Source organism: Armigeres subalbatus, chromosome 2, assembly GCF_024139115.2.
Source record: "Armigeres subalbatus isolate Guangzhou_Male chromosome 2, GZ_Asu_2, whole genome shotgun sequence".
Lineage (NCBI taxonomy): Eukaryota > Metazoa > Arthropoda > Insecta > Diptera > Culicidae > Armigeres > Armigeres subalbatus.
Genome location: NC_085140.1, coordinates 246,783,195 through 246,806,856, shown reverse-complemented (window position 1 = coordinate 246,806,856; position 23,662 = coordinate 246,783,195). Strand labels below are relative to the sequence as shown.

Below are 23,662 nucleotides of genomic sequence, written 5' to 3'. Positions count from 1 at the left end.
ACGATGTCACGATTCACGAAGTCCGATGACCTAGATAATGAGAACGTGAAAGTCAGATGTTTGTGATCAGCTATCTGCAGAGCCATCACTTTCAGTTATTTGGAAATCAAAGTGCCCATCCAGCCCACTGTGCATTCGAAACAATCAATGACGTCACTGTTCCTTTCGGAGCAATCAGCTGTCAAAGATTGTCGCTGTGTTTGTGCGATGGCTGATGGTTGATTGCGCGTTGATTGTTTTGCTGGTCGTGTTGTGCTTATGGGAATCGGATCGGAGAACTTGTTTATTTTTATTTACACAACGCATGCAACACAATCGTTGTATTCGCGCTTCGGACATCGCGCAGTTCAACAGCCACAGAAGTCGGGAGGACTGGCAGGTAGTGGTAAAAGTATCAGTGTGGAAACAGTAAGCAAATAACTTTTATAGGTATTACAACTGCAAAATAATTTAGAAGTACCAAATTGCAATAATTTTCGTTCGCATTCATATTACGAAAATTGCTTCAAATGGGCCAATGAAATTATTTGTATAGAGACAACGCTGAACATTGTGAAGGTATCGATTGCGAAATCTCTACAACAACGACGGAAGAAGTGGTGAGAAATCAAAAGAAAAATGTCCTACGAAACGGCAGAACCATCGGGTTCGATGGAATTTCAACGAGCAGGGACGACGGATGAACCTGCGAAAGGTCGTTCCCGTTCCGGTAGCAGCAACAGCAGCGTAGCGGACGAGGAACAAGACGTTTACTGCGAGAATTCCCCATGGGTGTTTATTCCGGAGCCGATGTTTACGAAAATTTTTCTCTGTCTGGACCCGCGGGATATGCTGAATGCAGGGCAGACCTGCAAACGGTGGAACAAGCTGAGCCGCGATGACTACATATGGCGAAAATACTTTCAAAGGGAGTTCAATGTGGATACCAATATTGGACTGAAGCCAGGTGAGGCCTATTTTTGGTATTATTCGAATCGGTCAGCAGGGTAGTTGCGATGATGATGGTGACATAATTGCGTCTTGCTATTCATGTGTGAAGTGGAGTTTACCCGAGTGTGGCATGTGAACAAAATTATATTCCATTTAGAGCGAAGGTGTTTTGAATTATGATTATGATGCATATAAAATTTACGTTAATCTTCTCAATAAATAAAAATTAAACAATAATTCACGAGTTGACAAAGGAAACCTGAACTCTTTTTAATGTAGGTATTTACATTTATACACAACTTAGTTTTTTTTCCATAGCGCGAGTTCAGATTCGTATTTTTTTCTTTATAACTAATAAATTAAATTGAATTCCCAATTGGAAATAAAAAATACTTCATGATTGATATTTTTCTGTTCTCGGGATACTTCACGATTTGTATTTTTACGCATTGTCAGATGTTTTCAGGTCGTTCTCTGCGAATCGCTTTTCTGCTTATTCTCCCGAATGTTATTCAGCAATCCTTGTTTTGTCGTTTGAATTATCCCAACGTTGATCTAAATTCTCAGATATTTTTTTTATTTCATCGCCAAAAACTTTTGCTATACTTAGGTACTTTGATTCGGAAACTCTGGCACAAATTGTAGCTCCTTAATTTACAATGACAGTGATTGCTGGGTGTTTTTGTGTTGAGGATTGGTGTCAATGTTTTAGTTTAGGTAGGAAAACATCCCAAATCAAGAAAAATCATGCAATTGCACTATATAGTCAATGCTGTAGAATGTATAAGGATATAATATGCCTACATATTTATTTATTCTATCTGTTTCAGGGGCGGAATCTTGGCGAACAGAATTCAAGCGACTGACTGATAATGTTCCAATGGTGATGACGGATGTGCTGACCAATCACTCGCACCAGGTGTTACACGTTAGCTTCTCCCATAATGGAAAAATGTTCGCTACCTGTTCCAAGGATGGATTTATTATCGTGAGTATCTTTCTTCATTCAAATATGCACTTGCTTATCGAGTGCTTTGTATGTCATTTCGAAAGGCAAAGGTTGATAATTTCCACGGCAGATTACAGATAATTTGAAATTTACTCGACATTAGTGGCAATGGTAACCCATTCTAGAATCCAAACTCCATAGCAATGATGCAATTAATCAAGATAGATTAAAAGGAATAATGGAGATAATTTATATTGAAAAGGAAAGCAATGACAATCTCGCGCATAGGGTCATGAGGGCAAAACTGTGAACAGGAATATACGATGTACTGTCTGAGTTGTATCACCTTGTTGACTGAAACAAACTGCAGTATTTCCAAATGTTCGAGCGGGGACCGTTCACTGAGTGGACTCAATTATTCCTCCGGTAGTAGACTTTTCCACTATGATGTGATATCTTCACATACAACTAAAATATTCACGACACGAGTGTCGAGTGTCTAAGGGACAATCTTGTTTGCGATTGGAGTGTTTTTCTTTTGTGGGCTTGGCTGAGTTAAAACAGAAAACGCTGAATTACAATCAGTTTTGAATTCAGGACTGACCTCTAACTTAAAATTTATTGTCAATCCGAGTTTCTCAATTTCACATTAATTTCACTTTTTAACTACATTAAACCTTTCCCGTAAAAAATGTATCTCGTTTTATTGTCTCAGGGGACATCAGGGACTATGTTCAAGGGCTTGACGATCCCTGCTCAGTACAACTGCGAGTTGTGGTGCTTTGCTAGGATGTGGTGGGCTTTGACAGAGGGCTCTGTTAGGTGGGACGCTAAATAGACCTGATACGACGGCCTTCCGACAAGACAGGAGGTTTGCGCAGGCCCAATAAGCCGCCTTTTAAAAACAGCCATTACGAACGACATAGAAGATCATACAACTTGATACAATCGGCAACGACCTCGGCGATAAACTATCATGATTGGAACATGGAACAGCAAGTCGCTAGGCTTTGCAGGTTGCGACAGGATAATCTACGATGCATTACATCCCCGCAACTTCGATGTCGTAGCGTAGCAGGAAATCTGATGGACAGGACAACAAGGGTGGAAAAGCGGCCATCGAACGAATACTTTCTACCAAAGCTGTGGCACCACCAACGAGCTGGGAACCGGCTTCATAGTTTTGGGCAAGGATAAAAGGCCGTTTCTTTGACTATAGCATCATCAACGTGCACTGTCCACACGGGAGACCCGACGACGAGAAACAAGCGTTTTATGTGGAGCTGGAGCAGACATACGATGGATGCCCACTGGGGAACGTCAAAATCATCATCGGTGACATGAACGCTCAGGTAGGAAGGGAAGAAATGCATAGAATCGGCATACCGTATCGAACGACAACGGCCAACGATGCATAAACTTTTCAGCCTCCCGCAGAATGGTAATCCAAAGCACTTTCTTCCCTCGCAAGAATATCCACAAGGCCACATGGAAATCACCTAACCATGAAACTGACTGCACTAGGCACGGTGCTCCTGGATCAGAAAAACGTGTGGTATGACTGCGAATGTGAGTAGTTAGTGGAAGAGATGAATGCAGCATGATCGAGATTGCTGCAGCACCGTACGAGGGTGAACAAGGCACGATAAAAACGGGCGCGGAACTGACAAAAATAGATTTTTCGGGGAAAAAGTGACAGCAGAAAGATCGAGCTCGTGAAAAACAGAGCAACTGTACCGTGTACTAATAGCGCACGAAACTTCTTCTTCTTCTTCAGTAACTCAACATTCCAACTGGAACTTGGCCCGCTTTTCAACACTCGTAAAATGATCATCGTTCTCTGATTTACTGATCAATTTAAATAATCAATAGTTGGCCAATCGATTACTCGTGGCGCGCGCATCTGATTTGCTCGAGTTTGACGTTTGTTCACTACCGCCATCTGGTTCGTGATTTGCCCAACTAACTGAAATCAACAGATATCGTTAGTGTTTGCACGACGATGATTTTGAAAAGTAAATATTCAATGTGTTATGTCTGTTTGTCTGTGCTATTAGCATTTCCTCAGTTATTAATTGAAAGCTTTTCTATGCCCGCCATTGTATGAGTTTGTATCTTGTGTGGCAAGTACAAAGGATACATTATACCCAGGATGTCGAGAAAATTTCCAACCCAAAAACATTGTAGACCGGACCGAGAATCGAACTCGTCATCTCCTATTGGCAATCCTACGCCTTTATTACATATTATCATTTTCCGTATGATCCGGTCAAAGTTAAAAAAGCCGTACTTAAATTTTGCTTTTATTAAGTCCTACGGAGTGATTTTAGGACTAATATGCGAATTAATACCCCAAGCTGCTAGACACATTTATAAGCTTTTTTCCTATTCGCGTGTGTTTGATATTGTAATAACAGAGTATGTTATGCTTGAAATATTGTGCATATTAATTTTTGGTATTATTTTTTAGTATTTTACCTCTTTATGCAAGGCTAGTTCATTACAGCGTATAGTATCAATAACAGAATGAGGTATTATTGAGTTAAACTCTCCTGCTCGGGCTGCGACCAGATATTAGACATATTAGATATTAGACAAGAACATTTCAAGCTAGAAAATTTGTTCAGTTATAAGATTAAGTAATGGAGATTAAGGGGATTATTTAACACCCTAACTCGATTTTTCCAGCAGTCAGTTCAGTCTAGGACAATGGACACCAAGTTTATTTTTTAACTGATTGCTTAAAAAGTTGCTTCCGCTGCATACAGTTTAACCTCAAACGGAGTGCGAAATTCGAGTCTTTCAACCATTTGCAGGGTAACATTCGCAAGGTGGATCGATCAGGTGGAAGATGACTTGCGGACCCTCCGTAGATTGCGTGGTTGGCGACGTGTAGCCATGGACCGAGCCGAATGGAGAAGACTCTTATATACCGCACAGGCCACTTCGGCCTTAGTCTGATTAAATAAATAATAATAGGGTAACATTAATTGTTTATTTCTGAAACTACTGCCTGAAACTCGATTATGCATTTGCACAACATGTGATAGATTTAGTTCGGAAAAAGTATTGGAGGGTAACCGCTCCCTTCGGTGGGGTTTGATCCCAGGAAACCAGTGCGCTAGACAGGTGCTTCCCCTGCTAAGCTATGAAGGACCTCCGTCGTCCTCCGCAGCTTAGGGGGTACTGATGAAACCAAATTCCTAGCACGGGGCACGTAGCCGAACTCTCGCAATACATTTTCAGAACTAACTCTCTCATATGTATTTTTGTACAAACGCCAACGAAGAAGGAAGAGTATTTAGTATTGTCCTGCTTCTACACACTTGCTTCATCAGCAACGGCGCTCAATGAAGTAGGGTTGTGTGAGGTTGTGCCAGTTGGTCGTCAGATCCCAAACCGACCACATAAGCGAAGAGAGATCGCAACTCGAGTTCAGTACATTCAAAGTTAATTGCCTATATGCCGGGTATTAAGAGACCCGGAGTGGAAAAATTAATTACTATGTCTGAAACTCGATTATGCATTTGCACAACATTTGATAGATTTAGTTGAGAAAAGGTATTGGAGGGAAACCGCTCCCTTCGGTAGGGTTTCATCCGACGAAATCAGTACCCTAGACAGGTGCTTTTTTGTATGCACTAAACTCGAGTGGCGATCTCTCTTCGCTTATGGTCGGCTTAATACCCGGCATATATGTAATAAACTTTGAATGTTCTGAAACTACTGTTGGTACAGCGGGTACTGATGAGACCAAATTCCCAACACCAGGCACATAGACGAACTCTCGCGATCTATTTTTAGAACCAACTCTCTCACACGTATTGTTTGTACAACGCCAACCGAGTAGGCGTTTTTTTATTGTCTGGCATCAGCAACTGCACTCGATAGAATAGGGTTGTGTCAGGCTGTGCCAGTTGGTCGTCAGATCCCAACCTGACCACAAAAGCGAAGGGAGAGATCACGAGCACCTGTCTGGCGTACTGGGGTCATGGGATCAAACCCCACCGAAGGAAGTAATTACCTCCAATACATATTTTGAACTAAATCTATCACATGTTTTCGCACAAGCACATCAAGTTTCAGAAGGGTCTCAGTCTGTTAAACAAAATTCACGAAAAGATTTTGTACGCTGAGTTCAGAAGGGTGATCCCTCTGTAATTTGCACATTTTTTTTTACCATTGTGTTTATTTTAAGGCTCAGTTGTTTAATAAGAAAAACTCTACAGAGCCGAGAATCAAAGAAATAATATTTACAATAAATTTGATTCAGAAAATGTTTCTGAAGGGTTTCTTCGTGAAGTCTTCTTCGGTGGTGACCGGTCAATGGGTCCCGATTCGACCGTAAATGAATGCTCCCGTCGTTGAATCGTTGATTGCAGTTGTCTTCTCTCCCGTTCCGCTTTCAATTTTTTAACGTGGTCTGTATAGCCCAGTACTGCTTTCTTCACGAACCAGATGCGATCAGTCTTATTTTTAAAGCTCATTGTCTCCGCCAGCTTTTCCCGTTCTACCATAGAATCGGGAATGGAAAATGTTTTCGTTGGTTCACTTGCACCTATCTCAGTGTCTACCTCAACCACATCATCCTCAGGAACTTCGATGACTTCGTTTTCCATAGTAACTGCTGATGATTGTCCGAATGCCGCTTTATCAAAACCGATAACGACCCCTGAGTAGGTTTTCCTGTGCCCATCTTGCTTTTGCCTAACTTGCTGTTTCTTCTGGTTTTTATTTTTCCACTCTGGACACGAGTCTTTTTTATGGCCTTCCATCCTACACATGAAGCACTTGTTTCGCAGGTCTTGATAAAATATTCTTCCTTTCCAATCTGCAATTTCAATCGACGGAGGGATTTCCTTCTCCACACGATGTATACTCCCCTCACTCCAGTGAACATATGGTCTAGACCCAAGCCTGGTGGAAACTTTGCACGAGCCATGCGTTCAACTTTTCCGTACTGCTCAAGATGCACCTTCAGATCATTATCCAGTAATTCCGGCGGTAGGTCAAATACTCGAATGTACTGAATATTACGACCGGCCAATGTCATGCTCACTTCCAGTGAGTTTCCACTGGAATACCGAAACTTTCTAGGTTCAATGTTCTTTTCCAATGCTTCCTGCATGGCATCTTGCGAAACGAACTTTATGAACACCGATCGATCCATCGCTGTTTTATAAACTGTTTCCATCGACGATACATCTGCATTCAATTGTTGCACAAATTCGGCAATCTCAACCCACGTCGGGCGTGGAGCGGTAGGCGGAAAGCGAAATTGGACAGTATTCACTATCATTTTGCACGTTATTGTCTTTCTCGCTGAGCGCAAAGAAAACGCAAACAACACTGCACGGATACCGACAGCTAATAGGTAGGTACCAAATACACAAAACGACTGTTAGCGACGAGAGCAGAACAGCAACTGATAATTTGCACATTCTAGCCTGTGTCGTTCATCAAGGAAGGAGCGCCCAACAGAGCTCTGGTCCCCACAAGTCGTGTGGGCTTCGTGGCCGTGCGGTTAGCGACATCAATCGACTAGACGCATGTGTGTTGTTTAGGTTCGATTCCCGCTTGGTCAAGGAGAAAACTTCTCGTAAAGCGAGAAGTTCTCCACTAGTTCACTGGGTGTTGTGTAAATGTCCTGTCCGTTGGCTCATGCTAGATGTTAAGTGTTCAGTCTGTGCGACCTCTGGTCGAAGACGGTGACCCTGTCTTTTTAAGTCCCTATCTCACGCTTCCACGGGTCGTCCGATGACAAAAGACCGCCAGCTAAGGGTTGTGTACTTAGCTGGTAGTGCAGTCTGGGCACTGTTGTCCTTCTGACATCAGCTAGAGTGAGAAGGTACACCTCGAGCGTCTGTTCACCAGGAGGTGCGGCTCAAACAGCGTCTGCCTGGTACCTAGCGGCTGATTAACGAAATGCTGTATCGCGTCAGCTATACCTAAGGTGACAGCCCCATCATCGCGATGTAGGTAACGCGACCCCGGTAAGGTAGCTTACTGAAGCCTCTCAAATACCACGAAAAATGGATATACAGTCGCCTCTCCACATCTCGATATTGAAGGGGCCATCGAGATAGGGAGAGATCGAGGAATGGAAGGAAAGTTGAAATGGGTACTAGATCCAAAAATGCTCGTTGCTATGAAAAACGACAACAAAACAAATGTCGTTTCCTGTTGTTGATTTATTTGTTATTGTCCAAAGATGGTCTAGTAGCCTAAAAATTTGATCATATCGACATAAGGAGAGTGAATCTAGAACAAAATATGATCAGAACACATCGAGATAAAGAGATATCGATATAGGGAGGTTATCGAGATGTAGAATGCCTAAATGTATGTATATTGAAGGGACCGAGGAAACCATCGACATAGGGAAAGATATCGAGATATAGAACATCGAGATGTGGAGAGTCGACTGTAGAAGAAAAAGAGAACGTTATTTTTGGCAACCGACACGGTAACGAAATAAGGACTATGATTGGAAACTCGGTACCTGGAATGTCAGGACCCTAAATGAACCTGGACGAGTGAGCCTCCTGGCTCGTGAACTGCAGAAGGTTGGAGTGAACGTGGCTGCTATTCAAGAAGTCCGATGGCCTAGATCCGGAGAACTTGAATTCCGAGCCGTGGACCCCACGACCAACACTGCATTCAAGTATAACATCTATAACAGCGGCGGTGAAAAAGCAGAGCATGGAGTTGGTTTTCGTAGTGATGGGCAAGCAGATGAAGCGAGTGATGCGGTGGAAACCCATTAGCGAGCGAATCTGTGTGTTGAGGATACGGGGCAAATTCTTCAATTACAGCCTAATCAACGTTTACGCACCGACAAACGATAAATCCGACGACGTGAAGGACACGTTTTATGAATGTCTTTATTAAGCCTATGGAGAGTGCCCAAAGCATGACGTGAAAATTGTTATCGGAGACGCTAACGCTCAGGTCGGTAGAGAGGACTTTTTCCGTCCCATAATCGGTAGTGAGAGCCTTCACTCCGCTACCAATGACAACGGCCTACGGCTAGTAAATTTTGCTGCTGTCAGAGGGATGACCATCAGTAGCACCTACTTTGCACGAAAGAACATTCGAAAGTACGCCTGGAGACACTCAAATGGTGAAACTTGTAACCAGATAGACCATGTTTTGGTGGATGGGCGCCATTTCTCGGATGTTATCGATGTGCGGACATTCAGAGGTCCGAACATTGACTCTGATCACTACCTCGTCAGTAAAATTCGATCACGGTTGTCAACTGTATCGAACGAAACATCACAGCGAACGATGCGTTACAATATCCAGCGATTGTCGGCGGAAAGAGTATCGGCTGAGTACCGCCAGAAACTCGACGGACGGATAAGTGCAATCAACGTTAGCGACAACATCAACGATCTATGGGAGTCGATCCATGGAGCGGTGAGCACAACAGCACGAGAAGTGGTAGGCACTGCACAGAGGCGACCCAGGACGGGTTGGTTCGATGTGGCGTGTCAGAGAGTGACAGATGAGAAGAACGTTGCCAGAAGCCGGATGTTGGAGTCAGGTAGACGATCGAATAGAGATCGGTACAAGGAAGCAAGAGCAGCCGAAAAACGAACCCACCGCAGGTAGAAAAAAGAGTACGAAGAACAAGTTATTAGTGAGGCGCAGGAAAAAATGGAGCAGAACGATATGCGGAGGTTTTATGAGTCTGTCAATGGCATGCGGAGAAAAACAGCTCCGTCTCTCGTCATGTGCAACGACCAACAAGGGAATTTGCTGACAATTAAAACTGAAGTGGCTGCCAGATGGAAGCAACACTTCGAGACTTTGTTAAATGGAGGAAGTGACGGTGCATCGGTGAACAGAATAAATATTAGCGACGATGGACAAGCTGTGGAGTCACCTACACTACATGAGGTTAAAAAAGCTGTTAAAGAGCTGAAAAACAATAAGGCTGCGGGGAAGGACCAGCTCCCGGCTGGACTTCTTAAACATGGCAGTGAGCAGCTTTATGAAGTTCTGCACCATGTTATGTCGAAAATATGGGAAGACGAGGAAATGCCTGCTAGCTAGTTGGACGGCCTCATTTGCCCTCTCTTTAAGAAAGGGCACAGACTGGAGTGCGCCAATTACCGAGGAATAACCCTCCTTAATTCGGCGTACAAAATTATGTCCCGTATTCAGTTCAACAGATTGAGACCGCTTGAAGAGTCCTTCGTCGGCGAATACCATGCAGGTTTTCGTGAGGGCCGATCAACGACGGATCAAATGTTTACCCTGAGACAAATCCTTGATAAATTCCAGGAGTACAACTTGCAGACACATCATCTGTTTATTGATTTCAAGGCGGCATACGATTCAGTGAAACGGAATGAATTATGGCAAATTATGATTGAACATGGTTTTCCGGCGAAACTGATACGGCTGATTCGTATAACGTTGGACGGATCGAAATCAAGTGTAAGGGTTGCGGATGAAATATCGACGTCATTTGTTACCTTAGATGGATTAAAGCAGGTTGATGCACTCTCGAATCTACTGTTCAATATAGCGCTCGAGGGAGCGATTAGGAGAGCTGGTGTGCAAAGAAATGGTACCATTATCACAAAATCGCATATGCTCCTGGGATTTGCGGACGATATCGATATTATCGGAATTGTTCGCCGTGCCGTGGAAGAGGCTTTTGTGCCTTTTAAGAGGGAGACAGCGAGGATTGGACTCACGATCAATACCAGCAAAACGAAGTTCATGGTCGCTGGCAATCAACGTGGGTTCATTAGTGGTGGTGGTAGCGAAATGGTGCTGGATGGTGAAAAATTTTAAGTGGTAGAAGAATTTGTGTATCTTGGAACATCTGTGACGTGCGATAATGATGTTACCCGCGAGGTGGAAAGGCGTATTGCAGCTGCAAATAGGGCTTATTATGGACTTCGTAACCAGCTTAAGTCCCATAGTCTGCAAACGAAAACAAAACTCGCGCTGTATACTACTCTGATTCTTCCGGTGGCTTTATACGGCCATGAGACATGGACGTTAAAGGAGGCTGATCGGAGAGCTCTCAGAGTGTTTGAGCGTAAAGTGCTGCGGACAATACTCGGCGGTAAACAGGAGAACGGTATCTGGCGGCGTCGCATGAATCACGAATTGTACCAGGTGTATAAAGAACTGGATATTATTAAGCTTATACAACACGGCAGACTACGGTGGGCTGGGAACGTTGTTCGTATGCTGGAAGAACGTTTCGCGAATATAATATTTAGTAGAGAACCCGGAAGAGGCCGCAGGCTTCGTGGAAGGCCGCGTACACCATGGCTTTTTGCAGTTGAAGAGGACCTGAGGGCGCTCAATGTTCAGAGCGACTGGAAGCGATTGGCCCAGGATCGAGTCCAGTGGAGAAGGATACTCCATTCGGCGTAGGTTCATCGAAGAGCTGTAGCCCATCAAGTATCAAGTATCAAGTAAGTCTATGTCGTTTCTTATAAATCGGGCATATAAGGCCATCCAAGCAGTCAGTCTCTAGGTCTTCATCCTCCCATATTTTTTTAACTAATGTGGTGGATCGATTGATGCTGCTTATTTCCAAGTTTGCGAAGCTTAACCGGGACATTGACCCTACTATCGGCTTTACTGTTTTCACCTCATTTAAAGTCTTCTTAACATCATGCAGCGTTGGTTCGGTTACTGAAGTGTTGTATGAGTGAATTTATTACTTTTCTAGTGTCAATAGAACAAAATTTACTCAGACTACACTTCAGAGAAATGCCAATACCTACCTGGATACCTGGTTGGCTACAGGTCCGATTACACCGCGTGCAGCTAGCGTGTTCGTGGCCTTCCACAAAGTCGCCTGTCTCTATCTGGTTATCTGTTGAATGTTGTTTTCGCTATTCTTTCTTCCGACATTCGCACTAAGTGATCAGCCCACTGAAGTCTGCCGTATTTTATACGATTCACAATATTGTCTTCTTTGTATACTAAATACAGCTTATGAATAATGCGTCTATGCCACACATCATTTTATAGTTTCCTAGAGTATTGTACGCAGCACTTTTCGCTCGAAAACCCAGAAAGCTCTTCGGTCCGCCTCTTTTAACGTCAACGCTTCATATCCATAAAGGGCCAGTAGTAGAATCAGAGTTTTGTAATTTCGTTTCCGTCTGCATGTTGCGGGACCCAAGTCTGTTACGTAATCCATATAAGACCCTATTCGCAGCAGCAATATGTTTTTTTTTTCATTTCACGAGAAACGTCATTGTCACATGTCACAAGCGTTCCAAGGTAAACAAATTCTTAAACAACTTCAAACACATCTCCATCAAGCACTACCTCAGCTCCAACACCACTAGGTCTTCCCCTATGCCGCCATGCACTTTGTCTTGATAGAGTTAATGGCTAAGCTTATCCTCGCCTTCTTCCTTTTCAGTGGGACAAAAGTCTCCACTACTGCTCTGCGATCTATTCCAATATGGTCGATATCGTCCGCAAAGCCCAGGAGCATATGCGACCGTGTGATGATAATGCCGTTCCTCTGCACGCCAGATCTTCTAATAGCGCCGTCGAGTACAATGTTGAACAATAAATTCACAAGTGCACCACCCTGCTTCAATCCGTCTAATGATACAAACGAGGTTCACATTTCGTCTACAAAAAAAATTGATTTCGAGCCATCCAGCGTTGCACGCATCAGTCTAATAAATTTCGCCGAAAAACCATGTTCGGACATTATCTGCCACAGCTCATTTCTTTTCACTAAATCTTACGCTGCTTTGAAATCAATGAAAAGATGGTGAGTCTGCAAGTTGTACTTCCAGAATTTATCAAGGATCATCCGCAGGCTAAACATCTGATCCGTAGTTGATCGGCCATCACGAAAACCTGCCTGGTATTCGCCGACGAAGGACTCCTCAAGCGGTCTCAGTCTGTTAAACAGGATACTCGACAGAATTGTGTGCGCCGAGTTCAGAAGGGTGATCCCTCTGTAATTGGCACACTCTAGTCTACCATTTTTTTAAGTTAGCTTTCTTGATGTGAACAGACGCGTTTTGTTGGAAAGCCGGCTAGTTTCAATCGTATCTAAATAAGATTTTCTTACAATTTACCGGCGGTTATTCCGATTTCGTTATTTTCGCTTGTGTTATTCCACCTCGTAGGTGGCACTCGTTCAACCATGAACGCACCACACCGTCGCGTAAACACGTTCAGAATAGAATTCGCGAATCTATCGAAGAAACCAAGTTTCGAAAACATTCACCGCTTCATCGCTGAAGCGCTTGGTCTATCGAAAACCCAAGTTGTGAGAGTGCAAATTAACCACTACTTATGGTGTGCTTTCGAGAAATGCGTCGATCTCGAGACCGCACAATCTATTGTTCAACAACATGACAACCGGCACGAGATTGAAGTTTTCTTAAAAAACCGAACCAAGATCGACGACTTTCAAACCGTAAATAATAATAGGGATGGCTTTCCAGAGTTACAATATTGGAACTATCAATAGTAACAATATAACTAATGAAAACAAACTTAACGCACTTCGACACTTCGTTAGACAGCAAGATCTGGATATTGTATGGAAATCGAAAATGAAACACTAGCAATCTCTGGCTATAACTCCGTCTTCAATGTTGATCATACTAAAAGAGGTACGGCGATCCTTCAAAGACTATATAAAATACACACACGTTGAGAGAAGTTTGGACTCGAGATTAATTTCACTTCGTATAAACGATAACATAACACTTTGCAATATATATGCACTATCTGGAAGTCAACACCGTGCCAGCAGAGAAGCCTTCTTCAATAATACGGTTGCATACTACCTTCGAAACCAAACCGAATACACTATCTTGAGCGGGGATTTTAATTCGGTAACTCACCCGAAAGACTCCACTCTGCCGTAATCTGGAAAAGTGACGTTTTAACCATTTTCCAAAAATTGTGTTAACGAGTAGTATTCATCGAGCTCTTTAACAGAAAAATGGAAAACATACATGTTGTAAAATGGCGTATACGTCACTTTTTCAGATTACGGCAGCACTGGTATCAGTAATTTCAGTATTGCACTCAAAAACACAGTTCAACAAATCCGATTAGCCGATGTATGGGAGCTACTGTATGGTAGCCGGGTCGAGCATACATACATATGCCACAACTCAGCTTCCCGAATTGATAGAATATACATCAGCTCAAACTTACGTCCTCAACTTCATACCGCGGTCACACATGCATGTTCATTCACGGATCATCTAGCTGTAACAGCAAGGCTCTGTCTCCCTTCTATGGGTAGAGAGCGAGGGAGAGGTTTCTGGAGCCTTCGTCCAAACATACTAACAAACGACGTTCTTGAGGATTTCGGAATGAAATGGACCTACTGGACACGACAACGAAGAAATTTCAACTCTTGAATGGAGTGGTGGATTTTCTTCGTGAAGCCTAAACTTCGATCCTTCTTTCGAAGGAAATCCTACGAGCTCTCAGCAGAATTTCACAACCAACATCAACGATTGTACACATAGCTTCGCTCCGCTTACAACAATTATCTGGACAATCCAAGAGCGCTTGTTGACATCAACAAGTTCAAATCGAAAATGTTGATCTTGCAAAGGAAAAACACCCATATGTTCCAGAGAATAAACGAAACTCGTCTTGCAGGAGAAACCGTTGTCAGTTTTCCCAATTAGGAGAAAGGAATCGGAAACGCACTGTTATACAGGAGATCGAAGATAACAGCGGTCACAAAATTGAAGATCCAATCACTGTTCAGGAGCACATCGTCAACTATTTCAAACATCTGTATGCTGAAACAAATACTCCTGAAGAACGACACCCCTTTCGTTGTGAACCGAAAATTCCTCAGAACAGTCATTTGAATAACAACTTGATGGATCCTATCACCACAAGCGAAATATTTTCTGTACTAAAGGGAAGCGCAGCTCGGAAATCACCTGGCTCCGATGGAATCCCTAGGGAGTTCTATCTGTGGGCTTTCGATATTATACACAGAGAGCTCAATTTGCTTCTGAACGAAGGTCTAAGTGGTAATATATCGCCAGAGTTTGTCAACGGAGTAATTGTATTAGTACGTAAAAAGAATGCAGGCAATACAATCAAGTCATATCGCCCAATATCATTATTAAACTATGACTACAAACTTCTGGCACGAATACTGAAGTATAGGATGGATACGGTAATGACTGAACACAATATCATCAGCAATGTACAGAAATGTTCAAATAGACGACGGACTATTTTCGGAGCGACGCTAGCAATAAAGGACAAGATAGCTTAACTCAGGAAACATCGCCGAGCGGGAAAACTCCTATCCTTCGACCTGGATCACGCATTTGATCGTGTGAACCGACGCTTTCTCTTCAACATGATGGATACTCTCGGATTCAACGTTGACTTGACGCGTCTACTCGCAACTATTTCGGATCTATCAACTTCGCGGCTTTTAGTCAACGGTCATCTCTCTTCTTCGTTTCCGATATGTACAGCGCTCTGTTCGCCAGGGCGACCCGCTGTTGATGCACCTATTCGTTATATACCTCCATCCTCTCCTGCAGAGAATTGAAGAAACTTGTAGTGACGTAGAAACTGACTGTAGTGTAGTGTAGAAACTGACGATTTGGTGGTTGCATACGCGGATGATGTGACTATAATATCGACGTGTTATGGAAAAATTGAGAGAGTGAAACAACTTTTTCACTCTTTTGAGACATGTGCAGGCGCTCTTCTAAACCTGGAAAAAACCTCGGCCTTAGACGTTGGATACGTAACAGCTCGCAACAAAGTGGATGTGCAGTGGGTCCAGACAACAGAACAAGTTAAAATATTAGGGGTTATTTTTTCAAACTCGATTAGACGAATGGTTATTTTGATTTGGAATACACTGATATCAAGAATGGAGCAACTTATATAGTTGCACAAAATGAGGGTCCTTTCACTCCATCAAAAAGTCATATTGATGAACACTTTTGTTTCCTCAAAAATGTGGTAAATTTCATCAATTTTACCACTGTATAAAATACACATAGCTAAAATAATCTCACTAATAGGTAGCTTTTTGTGGCACGGTCATACAGCTAGAGTGGCAATACATCAACTGGCATTTCCTGTAAACAGAGGCGGATTAAATCTTCACTTGCCGATATTTAAATGCTAAACACTACTTGTCAACAGACATCTTTGTGAAATCGATTCTATTCCTTTTTATAGAAGTTTCATAGAAGGGATCGGTAATCCTCCAAATCTAGCTCAGCTCCCAACTGATTGCCCGTGTCTTAAGAAAATCTGTCAAGAAATAGCTTATATCCCTCAAGAGGTGTTGAGAGCTCCATCTTCAGCTGCCTTGCATCATCGATATCTGAGCTAAATAACTTGCCCAAAGGTAAAGGAAGAGTCACCAAACTCAAACTGGAAAAAAATCTGGCATAACATCAACTCAAAACAGCTAGAATCATCTGAACGAAGCTTTTATTGTCGCGCTTATCTTTTTCTAGAGTGCTGCGGCGGTCTTACACTCGCAGCCTCGACTGCGAAGGTAAACGTCAAGATAGCCGCCGTGTTAAAAGATAGGCAGAATTTTCCCGCTCAAAACAAAACCACGTGCTTTTCGCGAAATGACAGCAGTGTTCGATTGTATTAGTGAGAGGCAACCAGAGTCATTGAGTAGATGCAGAGTGTTTATCATGGCAAGTGCATACGGTGGGTGAGATTTTGATTGACTCTGTTGTGTTAAGTGATCGTTGCGATTACCTGATAAGCAACCAGCAGGAAACCGCAGTATTCTATTTTATCTCGAGATGCATAATACTACATGTTAGTGAACAAAAAGGTAACCCACGCAAAGCTCCTGCACCGTATGAATTTGATTCAATCACCAATTTGTACTTATTGCGGGATAGCGGATGAAGATCTACAGCATAAATACTCATCGTGTACAAGATCGACAGCCGCATGGGCGTCATTTCAACAGTTTGTCCAAATTGTAGCTCCCAGCAGAACCTTAAAATTTGAAGACCTGATGGAACCAACACTCCAACATTTTCCATGGCAAATTAAAACAAAAATAATGAAATTATTTGTTATGTTAAATTCATAAGTTCAGAAGATAATGTAATATCATTGAATTCGCTTAAATTCCATTTGGAGATAGCTAGTAACTAAAAATAATGTAAGTAATACAAACTTGACAAATAAACTTTTATATTAAAAAAAAATTTTCTTGTGGATTGGGCATATCCAATCAGCCGGCAGGCAGTCCTTCATCCTATCATATTTTCTGGATAATGTGGTGGATCGATTGATGCAGCTGCTCACTGCCGTGTTTGAGAAGCTCGAAGCAGCTTTACTGTTTTTCAGCTCGTTTAAAGCCTTCTTTACCTCGTCCAGCGTTGGTGGTTCCACAGCTTGACCGTCGCCGATTATGCCCATCCTGCTCCTTAATACACGTTCATTTTCACCGTTCAACAAACCTTCGAAGTGCTGTTTGTAGCGATGACTAAATACGACGAATCCTTTATTACCACAACTTACTGCCCTAGCTAGAAAAATGGATTAAGCTAGGGCTCTGTTTGGTAGATCTTACACCGTAACACACTGCGTCAAAGTGATCTACCGTGTTACTGAATAAGCTTTATAAGTTTGTCCAACTTGTATGACAAAGGTTATTTTTATTGCGCGAGAATCGAATTAAGGGATCACAGATCATTAAGATATGTAAAAGTTTAAGTTTGATTTTGAGAAATTGTGTAGAGTAGGCAAAGACAGGGATTATAGTGCAATTGAATGATGTGATTGAATGATTGATAAAAACTGTTGGCCATATGGTTGATTTACTATTTTTAAACTGCAAGTTTTTCAGCAGCTGTGTCGTATCAAATTCATAGGAATTTATTTCTTGTTTTTTCCTCAGGTTTGGAATTCTGCATATCCTTCAACGATTCGACATTCATATGATATGCGCAAACTAAGCTGGAAATATACCCAATTCTCACAATTCAATCAAAGCGACACCTTACTCTTGGTGTCTGGAGTACATTTCGGTTCACCACACAGCACATCCGGCGAGATTGCCGTTTTCACCGTACAAAGTAAAGATCCTCGTTTGCAATTGAATTGGTTGGAGATTAAATATTCATTCACTAATTTCAGATGGCTTCCGTCTGAAGTGCCGGGTAACTAATCGACCGTATGATATTTTCGGGACGTGGTTCAGTGATCAGCATCTGCTGTCGGGAGATCTGAATTGGTTGGCTCATTTGGTTAGTTCGTCGATTTTGTGGCTGAACAAGGCTAACCAGGAAGTGGACTCAGAGCACACACCGATTCGTAACCAAATGTACAAATTCTACAATAGGAACGCCAGTTCCATAAGGGCTATCATGGTGGCCAACTGCCAATGGCTTGGCGATGAGAAGAAGGAAGAAGAAGGTGCTGAAGCTCCAAGCACATCCGACACATCTCAACCTAAGACGACTAACGAAGATGAGGAAGATGATCGGAGGATAGGAAATCCTCTGTCGCACTATCAAATGAACCAAGATCAAGCCATGGATAATATGTACCGCGCCGGGAGGGGTTCGTATCGTATGGTTATCTACTAATACCGCCTGTTCATAATACACATTGTACAGTATTTATTCCAGACATAGACCTTGACTTTCCGTATGTCCCGTTGGAAAATCACGATTATGCTAGTCCCATACATTATTTAGAGGAATATCGTAGAGAATACGAAGACAGTTATTACGAATCTTCGGACGACTGTTTGGACGACGATGACGATCAGGAAGACGATGAAATGTCGGAAGCGGACGATTTGGACAATGTTTGCCCGAAGTATTTAATTTTCTCAACAGGGTCAAAGACCTACACCCCCCATCAGATTGGATTCAAGAGGATAAGTAGCGTCAATTTTCCCCGCCGGCTGGATCCGGGACCAACGCTGAAGGAAAGGATTGCACTACGGGATCGACAACGAGAACTGGAGGTAATTATGCGAGAGATGTCACAAGAAGAAATCCGCCTCCAATATATATTGCAGAACGAGACCCCACCGATAGAGGCCAACTGGGCCAACTACGAGGCGGTGGCCGATCGTTTCGACAAAGTTGACAAGTTGATCGATTTGCACGGGCACATAATTGGCATGGGTTTGAGTCCCGATCACCGTTATCTGTATGTGAACAGTCGCCCTTGGCCGAAGAACTACGTGATACGAAACCCGCTGGAACCTCCGCCGATTGCGCAGGAAATTGACATCCACGTGATTGATTTGATGACGCTGAAGAAGGTTGGCACCATGCTGAGAGCGCATAAAGCGTACACACCAAATACGGAATGTTTCTTTATTTTTCTGGATGTGTGCGACAACTATGTGGCAAGGTGAGTTGAGTCCATTGACACCATGTGCTTAGTAGAATACTTCTAATCTAAGTGATGTCCTTCATTTTTTCAGCGGGGCGGAAGATATGCACGCATATTTATGGGATCGGTACTACGGAGTTTGCCTGACCAAGTACCAGCACCAAGATGTAGTCAACAGTGTCGCCTTCAACCCGCGGGACAACGAAATGTTGGTGACTACCAGTGATGATTACGAAATTAAGGTACTTCATGGCCATTACATTGTTTCGTACTGTTTTGACTTCTGTTATTCCAGGTCTGGAGATCATTGTCAGAAGCAAAGAAGCTTGGTATTCAACCAGTGGGAAAAGCCGTTGAGTTCAGAAAGCTAAAATCCAAAACAGCATGGCATTGAGTTGGTAAACGTTCATCTGATTTGGTTACGCTTTCTTCGGTCTTGTTGATATTTACCAGCTTCGAATTATGGAATCTCAATTTATGTCAATCAATTTAGTCAATTTATGTATTTTCAGTGAATGAAAGTATGAACTGTTATTAAATATCATATGTATGTAAATTACAAAAAAGATATCATTGTATAGACCCAGAAGGGATATTTCTTTCCATTGTGAGCTCACTATGGACCGATTAAAATTGTTTATAAGTTTATTCACAATCGTGCAATGGATATGTAACGATGTTACTGCTTCAACAAATCACAGATTAAGATTGTATATTTGCGGATTTTAGAATTTTTATTCTATTTTACTGTTTTAAATAAAAAAATCACATAAAAACGTTCATGCAAGACCAAGTTGGTATTACATCCGAAATATCAAATGCCAGTGAACGGTTAAGAAGCACTCGCTAGTTGAGTTTCATCAGTTGAATGCACTTTTGGACTGTGGCGCTGTCGTCGATTTTTTCTGCTCAGCCGCTTCTCGTTCACCGTAAAGATCCAGTGTTCGGCCATACCACCATACTAATACGTCGAAAAATACTCCGATCGCCGTTAAACCTGAAAAAGATAAGAATCTTTAGACTTTCGAAGTTTGTGAGATACAATTCTGCAAATGTATAGTAGCAGCAAGGTTATATTCAGAAAGTATAATAATTTTTTAATCTTTATTATGTTGATGTATTGTCTTGTTCATGGCGCTAATTCAAACATTCTATTTACCGTGTCATTCTATTACTGGCACGGCAAATGCTGGGTAAAGCGTACCATTGGTACTTCGCGTACCTGAAAGAATAAAATAGACCCCATCTCGCGGTCCTTAGCCTCTTACCCAGCAACTCCTATCCCTACCTCCTCGTGGTGCTGGCCGGGATACGAGCAACCTTAGGGAAAATCGGGTAACCAAGCCCGGTGGGAACTATGGTCGTATGCTGACAGGGAAGGGGGGGGTTTGCTCCTTCCGGAGGTGCAAATCTTATTGAGCGTCTGTTCTCCCTGTCAGGATCGGTTCACAACAGCGTCTGTTTTCCACGTTAGGGGCGGCTGATCATCGTCCGAGTGCCAGCGAGGCACTCTAAGTAAAATTGTGCACCATGGTCCACAGGAAATAAGGAGGAATGGTCTTACGGAAATTTAGGGGGTTTGGTGTCAGGCCCAGCAAGCCAGCCTTTAAAATCATAAGCAACGAACAATCAACAAGAGAGTACGGACCGGAACCATCGGCGAAGACCACTGCGACGAAAGGGACTAGCGATTGGAAACTCGGTTCGTGGAACTGCAAATCTCTCAACTTCATCGAGCACACGCATACTTGCCGATGTGCTCAAGGACCGTGGATTCGGCATCGTAGCGCTGCAGGAGGTTTGTTGGAAGGGATCAATGGTGCGAACGTTTAGAGGTAATCATACCATCTACACACACCAGCTGGGAACAGCTTTCATAGTGATGGGCGATATGCAAAGGCGCGTGATCGGGTGGTGGCCGATCAATGAAAGAATGTGCAGGTTGAGGATCAAAGGCCGGTTCTTCAACTTCAGCATAATCAACGTCCATAGCCCACACTCCGGAAGCACTGATGATGATAAGGACGCATTCTACGCGCAGCTGGAACGTGAGTACGACAGCTGCCCAAGCCACGACGTCAAAATCATCATAGGAGATTTGAACGCTCAGGTTGGGCAAGAGGAGGAGTTTAGACCGACTATTGGAAAGTTCAGCGCTCACCGGCTGACGAACGAAAACGGCCTACGGCTACGACTAATTGATTTCGCCGCCTCCAAGAATATGGCCATTCGCAGCACCTACTTCCAACACAGCCTCCCGTATCGGTACACCTGGAGATCACCACTGCAGACAGAATCACAAATCGACCACGTTCTGATTGATGGACGGCACTTCTCCGACATTATCGACGTCAGGACATATCGTGGCGCTAACATCGACTCTGACCACTATCTGGTGATGGTTAAACTGCGCCCAAAACTATCCGTCATCAATAATGTTCGGTACCGACGACCGCCGCGGTACGACCTAGAGCGACTAAAGCAACCTGATGTCGACACTGCATACGCGCAGCATCTCGAGGCAGCGTTGCCGGAAGAGGGTGAGCTCGATGGGGCCCCTCTTGAGGACTGCTGGAATACAGTCAAAGCAGCCTTTAACGACGCAGCGGAGAACAACGTCGGGTATATGGGTCGAAGTCGACGGAACGATTGGTTCGACGAAGAGTGCAGACAGATTCTGGAGGAGAAGGACGCAGCGCGGGCGGTCACGCTGCAGAAACGGACCCGGCAGAAAGTGAACCGTTATAGGCGGAAGTGGAGACAGCAGACCCGCCTTTTTCAGGAGAAGGAACGCCGCCTGGAAGAAGCGGAGTGCGAGAAGATGGAACAGCTGTGCCGTTTCCAAGAAACACGCAAGTTCTATCAGAAGCTCAACGCATCCCGCAAAGGCTTCGTGCTTCGAGCCGAGATGTGCAGTGATATGGATGAGAGCATCTTGACGAATGAACGTGTGGTAATCGATAGGTGGAAGCAGCATTACGAGGAACATCTGAATGGCGCTGAGAGCACAGGCAGTGAAAGTCAAGACAGCGGAGGAGATGACTACGTCAGTTCAGCGGACGATGGAAGCCAACCAGCCCCCACCTTGAGGGAAGTTAAGGATGCCATTCAACAGCTGAAGACCAATAAAGCAGCTGGTAAGGATGGTATCGGAGCTGAGCTCATCAAGATGGGCCCGGAAAAGCTGGCTGTCAGCTGATAGTCAGAATCTGGGAAATCGAACAGCTACCGGAGGAGTGGAAGGAAGGGATTATATGCCCCATCCACAAGAAAGGCGACAAACTGGAGTGTGAGAACTTTCGAGCGATCACCATCCTTAATGCCGCCTACAAAGTGATATCCCAGATCATGTTCCGTCGTCTGTCACCATTAGTGAACGAGTTCGTGGGAAGTTATCAAGCCGGCTTCGTTGACGGCCGCTCGACAACGGACCAGATCTTTACTGTACGGCAAATCCTTCAAAAATGCCGTGAATACCAGGTCCCAACGCACTATCTGTTCATTGATTTCAAGGCGGCATACGACAGTACAGACCGCGTAGAGCTATGGAAAATTATGGACGAGAACGGCTTTCCAGACTGATCGAAGCAACGGTGGATGGTGTGCAAAACTGTGTGAAGATTCCGAGAGAACGCTCCAGTTCGTTCGAATCGCGCAGAGGACTAAGACAAGGTGATGGACTTTCGTGCCTGTTGTTCAACATTGCGCTAGAAGGTGTCATGCGGAGAGCCGGGTGTAACAGCCGGGGTACGATTTTCAACAGATCCGGTCAATTTATTTGCTTCGCGGATGACATGGACATTGTCGGCCGAACATTTGCAAAGCTGGCAGAACTGTAAACCCGCCTGGAACGTGAAGCAACAAAAGTTGGACTGGTGGTGAATGCGTCAAAGACAAAGTACATGCTTGTGGGCGGAACCGAGCGCGACAGGGCCCGCCTGGGAAGCAGTGTTACGATAGACGGGGATACCTTCGAGGTGGTCGAGGAATTCGTCTACCTCGGATCCTTGCTAACGGCTGACAACAACGTTAGTCGTGAAATACGAAGGCGCATCATCTGTGGAAGTCGGGCCTACTACGGGCTCCAGAAGAAACTGCGGTCGAAAAGATTCGCCACCGCACCAAATGTGTCATGTACAAGACGCTTATAAGACCGGTTGTCCTCTACGGACATGAAACATGGACAATGCTCGAGGAGGACTTGCAAGCACTCGGAGTATTCGAAGGACGGGTGCTTAGGACCATCTTTGGCGGTGTGCAAGAAGACGGTGTGTGGCGGCGAAGAATGAACCATGAGCTCGCCCAACTCTACGGCGAACCCAGTATCCAGAAGGTAGCTAAAGCCGGAAGGGTACGATGGGCAGGACATGTTGCAAGAATGCCGGACAGCAACCCTGCAAAGATGATGTTCGCTTCCGATCCGGC

At 43.8% G+C, this 23,662-nt stretch overlaps 2 protein-coding genes across 7 annotated transcripts in view; one reads left to right on the top strand and one right to left on the bottom strand.

Moving 5' to 3' along the window:
• The first annotated feature begins 262 nt into the window (after positions 1-262).
• On the top strand, positions 263-20,017 carry LOC134212027 (F-box/WD repeat-containing protein 5). 3 transcript variants are annotated; one of them, XM_062689525.1, is made up of 8 exons: positions 263-408; positions 536-946; positions 1,761-1,918; positions 17,784-17,961; positions 18,023-18,448; positions 18,505-19,255; positions 19,329-19,479; positions 19,533-20,017. In XM_062689525.1, the coding sequence occupies exons 2-8, from the start codon at positions 619-621 to the stop codon at positions 19,629-19,631; spliced, it is 2,091 nt and encodes a 696-aa protein (XP_062545509.1). In that variant the 5' UTR covers positions 263-408; positions 536-618; the 3' UTR covers positions 19,632-20,017. The 3 variants fall into 3 exon arrangements, with proteins under 3 accessions (XP_062545509.1, XP_062545508.1, XP_062545507.1); XM_062689524.1 differs by having other exon boundaries at positions 266-429; XM_062689523.1 differs by having other exon boundaries at positions 266-946.
• Positions 19,865-23,662, bottom strand: part of LOC134212026 (solute carrier organic anion transporter family member 74D) — a 94,547-nt gene continuing 90,749 nt past the window's right edge. For all 4 annotated transcript variants that reach the window (XM_062689519.1, XM_062689520.1, XM_062689522.1 and 1 more), the window contains one exon: positions 19,865-20,234. In XM_062689519.1, the coding sequence (XP_062545503.1) occupies positions 20,098-20,234 (137 nt within the window). In that variant the 3' untranslated portion in view covers positions 19,865-20,097. The remainder of the gene's footprint in view (positions 20,235-23,662) is intronic.

Coding starts and splice junctions, on each gene's coding strand:
- LOC134212027 (XM_062689525.1), top strand. CDS start 619: ATGTCCTACGAAACGGCAGAACCATCGGGTTCGATGGAATTTCAACGA. Junction 947..1,760: donor CAATATTGGACTGAAGCCAG/GTGAGGCCTATT, acceptor TATCTGTTTCAG/GGGCGGAATCTTGGCGAACA. Junction 19,480..19,532: donor GTGATGATTACGAAATTAAG/GTACTTCATGGC, acceptor CTGTTATTCCAG/GTCTGGAGATCATTGTCAGA.